Here is a 7,969-nt window from a genome sequence, read left to right on the forward strand (position 1 = left end):
AAGGGGGGGGGAATGTCCTGAGTGTGGGAGTGTGTTAACGTTGTGTCCCGCCTGGCGTTTTGACCTACATTCGCCGGGGACACAGGATGCAAAAGAGTGGAATTTGACCCAGCTCTATTTGATGGTTTGCATGTGACTTCATGCATGGCCGCCATGATCTGATCATGGCCGCCATGTTGGTGGACAGGAACAATACGATTTTTCTCCTCAGGGAGTTAACTGCCACTTTTATGCAAACTATGTGAGCAAATTTTCTTTTGTTTTGTCCACCAGCATGGTGGCAATGCAAACCATCTATGGGATTAAAGTCACTAGGATCCACCAAATCGGATTTGATGATTCAAATATATGAACGTGACCAAACAAAACGCCATGAGATCTGTTACGAGTCTGGGAGCATGATCACCGCCACTCCATTGGCTCGTCAGAGCTGCATGGTTGTAATATTAATGCAGTAGTCACACAACTGCGCGACATATCCAGTACGTCACGCGTGCGTGCAGCCATGACCCTGGCAGTGGCAGTGACCGCCAAGGAAAACTGTTTCAGCCTTATTAGGCCTCATCAGCATGGCGGAGTACAGGTCTATAATGTGTTCCTGGCATTTCTCTTGCAGTTGTCTCACAGCAAACACCATTTCGATTGTCCCACATTCCATCTAATTTCAGGGAGAAGACCATTTTCAAGGTATGCCTTGTGTGAGTCAGTCGAAGAGGATTCTGGTTATCTTCCCTGTAGAGAGCTGATGACTCGATGACTGTCACAGAGGCCTGGCGATTTCTGTTGCGCTTATACAGATGGATAATTGGCGCGTCTTTGAATCCCTTGTTGAAAGAGCAAACTTCGACGGCATCTGTACGTGAGCAAGGCCATTGTAGATCTGCTTTTGGATCGTTGAGAGTAGGTACCGACGGCTACACCTATGTCGATCTTAGTCAACAGAGAAAGATCAGTTTGGATGTCCAGAAAACTGATTAAAATACGTTACTCTTATATTGCAATTTCTTAAATGCATGTTTGTCAGTGTCCAGGAAAACGGAGAATCAAGGCAACCCTTTCCAATCCGCAACAATGGTGTGATTCAAGGCTATGACTTGTACCTTACCGTTGGCGGCTCTTCAGCCTCATGTTTCTGCGATGCGTGATGCATTCAGGAATAGCAACGTTGGAATCAACATCAGCTATCGTACAGATGGTAAACTTTTCAACCTAGCTCAGAAAGGCTTCAGGCTAAAACCATTCAGGTCATGACTGATACCATTAGTGACTTCCTGTCCCCCGATAACTGCGACATAACAGATTTACCATCTTTACTGATGTAATCCCACCTAAGATGGACGAGCCACGTAGCCCGCATTCCAGACAACCGGCTCCAAAAAAGATGGTTCTATGGCGAGTTGCATGCAAGAGAGAACACTCCCAGGTGGTGACCAAAAGAAACAACAGGCTTCAAGGATACTCTCCAGACTCATCTCTTAAATTAAGGCTTTGAGCATCGAGCTAAAAACATGACTAAAAGCAATCCATTCCAGACTGCGCAGCTTGGCGCTCCTTAGCCTTTGATCAGGTGGGGACTTCCCCGGGTTGAGATGTAGGGAGGGCTGGTATGATCATTTGTTATAGGCGCTCCTCCACTAATCCAGAGCCTAGCCTGCAGAACAGGCGTTATGTTTTTGCGCTGTTTTCAGGCGAGCGGAGGCAAGCACGAGGCGATCGCGGGACCCCTCCCGTCGTGCGTGACTCGCGCTCCGCACTCGCCTTGTACTTGCCTCTGCTCGCCTGAAAACAGCGCAAAAACATGACGCCTGTTCTGCAGGCTATTCAGAGGCGCAAAGAGGTGTGGAGACCACAAGCATCCCAAGGTTACGTCTCTAGAGAGCGAGTAATAAATTAATTGTGTCAGGAGCTTCCTGATTGTGTGGAAGTGGCATTGAGTGACAGGCGGCCGTTCAGGCTTTATACGATTTTGGTATGCGGAATAAAATATTCAGAAATATTGTCGATTCCGAACTTTTTAAAAATAATGATACAAAATGAATAAAATTGACTCACCTCTGGTGTATTCGTATGTTGGGTATTCTTTGAGACGAATTCCAGCTAATGAAGAGAATATCTGAGTGGCTTCATAGAATGTGGGGGAGCAAGAGGCTGGTCACCTCACGCGATCCTTATACTACAGTCGAACCTTCATGCACGGAAGTGTGCGACTACCTCCCATAAGCGACCACCTATCCAAAACACCAAATTTTTCCCAGTCAAAAGCCTATAGATGGAACAAATATAATAAAATCTGCAATTCCACAGCGACAAACCGATGAGTGGTGCCAGATCACTTGTAGACCTGGATCAGAAAGTTATTTCAAATAAAAAATACTGACGGCGGACTGATCCCAACGGCGGAGGTGACGAGCTTGGTAGAATAAGCAAGGCTAGAATAACTGAAATATATTTGTTTTCAAAAAAAAAAAAAAAATTTCCGACATTTCGGTTTGCAATACAAACCTCACAATTGTAACTTAGTCCTAAATAACCAATCATTGTCACGCATTTTATATTTTAAATCTTCATTTGTAACGATCCTTTTATGTTTCTCACTTTTCTTTTTCGTTCAGCCCCCGAGGAAGGTTTGAGCGAGGGGGAGCCAAAGTGCTTATATGGAGAAAAGTTGGCCCGGCTAGGAGGGTACGGTGACCCTACCATCGAAAAAGGGTGACCCGGCTAGGCGGGTCACCCTTCCAGCCGAGCCAACTTTTTGTTTCTCATGTAAACGATTCGCCAAGTTTTGTAAGGAAATGTAGGAAAAGCTGGCTCGCCCAGGGTAGCCTGGGTAGGCGAGTGACCCTTCTACCCGGGACAACTTTTCTCCATATAAACGGGGCCTAAGATTAGACTAAGATTCATGATGCTGGCGCTGGAGCGTCTGCTGACACTGCGCCTTTGGCTAGCGGTCAAAAAATCTTATTGCGCATGCGGAAAACATGGATATTTTGCAAGGCCTTGTGGTTTCCATTACGTCACGCCTGAAGCCGCTCGAGCACATTGCGAGCAGCGGAGTCATTCACTTTCACCGGCAATATAAGCTTTATAGAAGAGTTTTCATACGATTATTTGGGTTATTTAGTTGACAATGGCTGAAATTAAGGAGTATCGGATCGCTTTACCAATTTCTGTCGAGGAATATAAAATAGGTCAGCTATATGCCGTGGCAGAAGCAAGTAAGAACGAAACGGGAGGAGGCGAAGGCATTGAGGTGTTAGTGAACGAACCGTACACAAACCATGAGAAGTACGGCGATGGACAGTATACCCATAAGGTTTTCCATTTAGCGTCGAAGGTGCCCATGTTTGTTCGCCTTTTGGCTCCAAGAGGTTCTTTGGAAATTCACGAGAAAGCGTGGAATGCTTATCCGTTCTGTAGAACGGAATATTCGAACCCTTACATGAACGAAAACTTTCATATTCTTATCGACACTTGGCACAAGGAAGGCGTTTGCGATCTAGACAACGTTCACCAACTAGAAGGGAAAGAGCTGGGTAAGAGAGAGATCGTTAACATTGACATTTGTGGACCTGTCTCTTCAGCTGATTACAAAGAAGAGGAAGACCCCACCAAGTTCCATTCTGAGAAAACCGGGAGGGGTCCTTTACGAAGCGGCGAGTGGGAGAAGGACGACAATTATCCCAAAATGACCTGTTACAAGTTGTACCGCGTGCAGTTTAAATGGTGGGGTCTACAGACAAAAGTGCAGAATGTCATCTTTAAGGCAGTATTGCGTCTTCTCACCAACTTTCATCGGCAGTTGTTTTGCTGGATCGATAAGTGGTTTGGCATGACTATGGAGGACATACGAGAGCTTGAAGACAAGACTAAGGAAGATCTGGACCAAGAAAGAAGTAAAGGACAAGTGAGAGGGATGGTGGAAAAATGAACTGGTTCATAGCTTTTAAGGAAATAGTGAAAGGAAGTGTGTTCGGTTTTTTCCAAAATAAGCAAGCTCTCAAGTAAGTTTAACAGGTAAATGTTATCAAAAATAGCATAGTCGTAGTTTAATGTGGATATATATCATAAGCTAGTTCTTATCGGACAACGTGTTTTAGCTGGTGCAGCAAGTTCTCTTCAATTTAGAATATGCTGTCAGAGAAATAAAATGGATTTTTCGTGGTGAATATGAATGAGCCTTTTCCTGTTGAATCCTTTTGTTTAAAATGAGGCAAACGGTGCACGAAATACAGTGTTTTGTGAGGAAAAAAGTGGTTGCTGAATAATGGCAATCTGTAAAATCTATGATATAAATAATTATTGTAGGACCGCATCAGCTGACCTACTTGTCAAATAAAGGATGTGTGTATGTATGTTTGTATGTATCTAGGCCAAAGATTTGCCTGTTTAAATTTGATGGATATACCTGGGTTGGAAAGTATCTAATTGTACTTTAAATTTTCCTTACATTTCTCTGAAAATTTAGCATGGTAGTCCACAGTCTTGGACAGTAGTCACAGAAAATATGATTGCTTGCTCTCTAGTCTCAGATATCCCTCAAATTTGGACAGAAAATTATTTGACTTAGTATCTAATGCTTACAATTCGCAGTTTGTTCAGATTACATTTAATTACTTGACACTGAATTATTTTTTGCTTAACACAAGGACTGTTAACGGTGCCGTTTGTCTATTTTGAAAGTGGCAAGTTTTAAAGTGATGGCCTGTTGTACTAGAAGCCAAGCTTTGAAATTTGATTTGCTCATGTAACTTGCTGTCCACCAGCCTGTTTCCAGGGTTGTTGCTAATTAATTTAATAGGCCCTAGTTGTATTAATTTTTGTGGCTACTTTATTTTATGAGAATGCTAGTTTGCAAAGCTTTATTTTGTGATTCAACAAAAGTCGGTGCTTGTAAAGGTGTAAAATTTGTTTCGTAAAGTAGTCTTTGTTTCCTCTCCTTGTTTGCCACAAAATTCTGAAAATATAAGACCCCCAAATTGAGTGACAGTTACACGTACAGCTGTAGGTAGATTGAATTGAGTTCTAAATACTCTGTGGCAAGACCTTGACAGTTTTTCATTCTTACATGTAGATCTGTTTATAAAAGCACTTCTAATTTTAAGGGGTGAAATTTGGTCTTGTGGCAGTTGAAACACATCACCTGTAGATACTTTGGAAATTCTTTAGTATTTTGGAACAAGGAATTTTACATTTGATTCTCTTTTGTTTGATTTGTATTTGCTGAGCTGTGGTGATTAAGAATTTTGCATGGCTTTGACATTTGACAAAAAAATAATGCAGTGATGTGTTTGTATCGATAAATCAATACATGCACTTATTACGTGGTTAAGAATTGTGATAACTACATGTAGCAATGATATTCTTAAGTATGCTTTTTATTTTTGAAGTGCTGGAACTAACTGTTGTACTTGACATGGTTATGTTTTTGTTTGCATCTGATAAATACACCACAACAGGTGAATTTTCCACATGTAATTGTTATGTAACAGTATTACCAGAAGTAGAATAGAGCAATCGTTTGTCATCAACACTTTTTTCCTATGATAACCTCTTTTCTAAGAATGCTGGGACTGAGATTGGCCAAATTTTAAGAATGTGTTCAGAACATTTCACAACTGAGATTTAAGTCTTCATATTTGGTCTGGAATGTGACAGTTTTGTTTGAGCAAATGTATAGTCCAAGAGGCTGAAATGTTTCCATTACATTGTATATCACTGATTCTACTATCTGGTCATACCCACATTGATTTGCATAAATACTTGACGAAGAAACGTTTAAGAACTTAAGAATGTTCAGAGGCTCAAGTTAGTACCATTGAAATATATTAAGAACATTCAATCGCCACTTGGCCTTGGTTGAAAGAATAGGGGCAAATTAAGTGTTCAAGACAAGTCTAGTGGTAAGTGAACTGTAAATCAGTTTACTGTTGAGAGCAAATTTGTCTACTGTTAGCATATTCTTAGAGGACTCAACATTAGTCTTTCTCCATTACATTAACAAGCCAAAAATGAGAAATATTGTAATATTATTTCTTTATAGTCTTTGGAGATATGGATTGTGTAATGTTGTTAGTAATTTTGGTAGGTCTATTTATTGGAACTAATTTTTAAGTAGGGTAAAATTTGCTGTATGAATAAAGATTAATTGTAATACTATTTTTCACTTTTTGATGAAATGGAAGCACTTATTGAAGAAAGGAAATTAAATAAAATGTCAATTGATTTTATCTGAGCTTGATTTGCAATACATACTGAATTTTTTGGGTATCTTGTTTAGCTTGGAGCATATAGGATAGGAACAGATATATCACAAGTCAAATCAAGAAGTGAACTTAAAAATAATTACTTATGTTTTAATCTCCCTTGTTTCTAGATTTGTGCACAGGAGTGTGGAATGTTTTGAAATCTTTGCCCATTGATATAAACCAAAGTATCTATAGTTCCCTCTGACAACATGAAACTTTCATATTTAATGTCTTGTGGGTTTGCAAGGGCCTTTGTGACAGGTCCATGTACATGAAAGTTTAAGTAATGTTGGATGCAAACTGCAAGGTATTTTTTATGAAAGAAATTTTCAAACTTGGTTGCCTTCTAAATCATACATTTGTTGAACTAAAATGTTGCATTGTGTTATGTCAATTTGCTAGCAAAAAGTTATTCATTCCTTTCTTTTGTGTGTTTGCAGTAATAATGATGTGGTCAGTTACCCTGTAATAATGGGAATATTGAAATGTATTTCAAAATAACCTTGGCATCTACTAAAGAGCCATTTACTCGGTGAAAAATCGTATCGACATGTTAAAAAGTGGCATGATATGAATAATTTTTGTAAAGAAAAACCTGAGTGTGCTGTTTGCCTGTGATGATACCTGCCAAGTACTCAACACAACCAATGAAAATGCCTGTAAAAAAATACTCCCAAACTGAAAAATTTTGTTTGCAGCATGGGAGGTATAATTTTTTTTGCAGATTGGTGGAAAGAATTTCCCCATTTCTTTTGGGGTGTGTGCACAAATTAACAAAATTTGAGACACTTTTTGAATGTGAAAGACAGAGATGGCGACAGGCAGGATTTTTTTATTTTCTATATAATAATTAATATTTTTTTATGATAATCATTATTTTTAGTATCATTATTTTTTTTATGATTATTATATTTTCTTTTCTAGTGTATCTGGCCTAATTTATTCTACTGTGTTCATTTAGACGTGCTTTGGAAAATGTTTCCCATATTGTCAACTTGTTAACAAAAACACCTGGCTTTAAAAGCGATGCCACACCAAGTGAAGCATTAGGGCCACAATCCCCCTGAAGGCCGGTTTAAGCTGGTGTAGGAGTCAGTAGGTTAAAGTGTTTTGAAATGATATTGGGGCCATGCCTCCAAATCTCCTAACTTCCCTTTTGTCCAGTTCATCTCGCCCTCTCAAACAGAGAATGATTTAGTCTGAGCCACGTCTTTATGAGCCATTGCTTATAGTTGCACTATTTGCCATCTGAAGGCCACAAAGTGATAAGGAGGTGAAAAGGAATGATTAAAACCTCCTCCTTCAACAAATAACCAAGGACCAAAACTAAAGGTACCAAGAATCAAGGAAACAAAATAAACCCAGAAAAAAGAAAAGAAAGCTAGCTGGCTTTGTAACGTGGCATTCTCTGACCCAGGTTACGTTGCCAAAATAAAAAGAAAAAACCTAATTCTAGCGGTGATGATACTGTGCACAGCATGTAAACTACAGGCGGGTTTCAAGTTAAAACTCAGCAGTTTTTTGCCTGCACAGGTAACAGGAGTTTTTCAAACATTATCACATTGCCAGCACAAGGCAAAAACTGCACATGAAGCCACCTTTCAAAGGTGACGCAGGAGCTTAAGCAAACACAAAAAAGTTTTCAAGAAATTTAAATGAGTTTTTCATGACAAAGTGGGGGCTTGTTGCAATGCCTGTGACTTCATGATTGTGTGATGTCTGCT

At 39.9% G+C, this 7,969-nt stretch overlaps 1 protein-coding gene across 1 annotated transcript; it reads left to right on the forward strand.

The window, feature by feature from the left end:
* Positions 1-3,014: 3,014 nt before the first annotated feature.
* On the forward strand, positions 3,015-6,227 carry LOC146483997 (phosphatidylinositol transfer protein alpha isoform-like). The gene has a single exon (XM_085105319.1). It carries the CDS (start codon positions 3,128-3,130, stop codon positions 3,926-3,928), a length of 801 nt encoding a protein of 266 aa, XP_084961445.1. The 5' UTR covers positions 3,015-3,127; the 3' UTR covers positions 3,929-6,227.
* Positions 6,228-7,969: the final 1,742 nt, after the last annotated feature.

This window comes from Pavona decussata, unplaced genomic scaffold (genome assembly GCF_977016875.1).
Source record: "Pavona decussata unplaced genomic scaffold, jaPavDecu1.1 SCAFFOLD_37, whole genome shotgun sequence".
Classification (NCBI taxonomy): Eukaryota; Metazoa; Cnidaria; class Anthozoa; order Scleractinia; family Agariciidae; genus Pavona; species Pavona decussata.

Excerpts from the sequence above, each read along its gene's own strand:
- LOC146483997 (XM_085105319.1), top strand. The coding sequence starts at position 3,128 with ATGGCTGAAATTAAGGAGTATCGGATCGCTTTACCAATTTCTGTCGAG.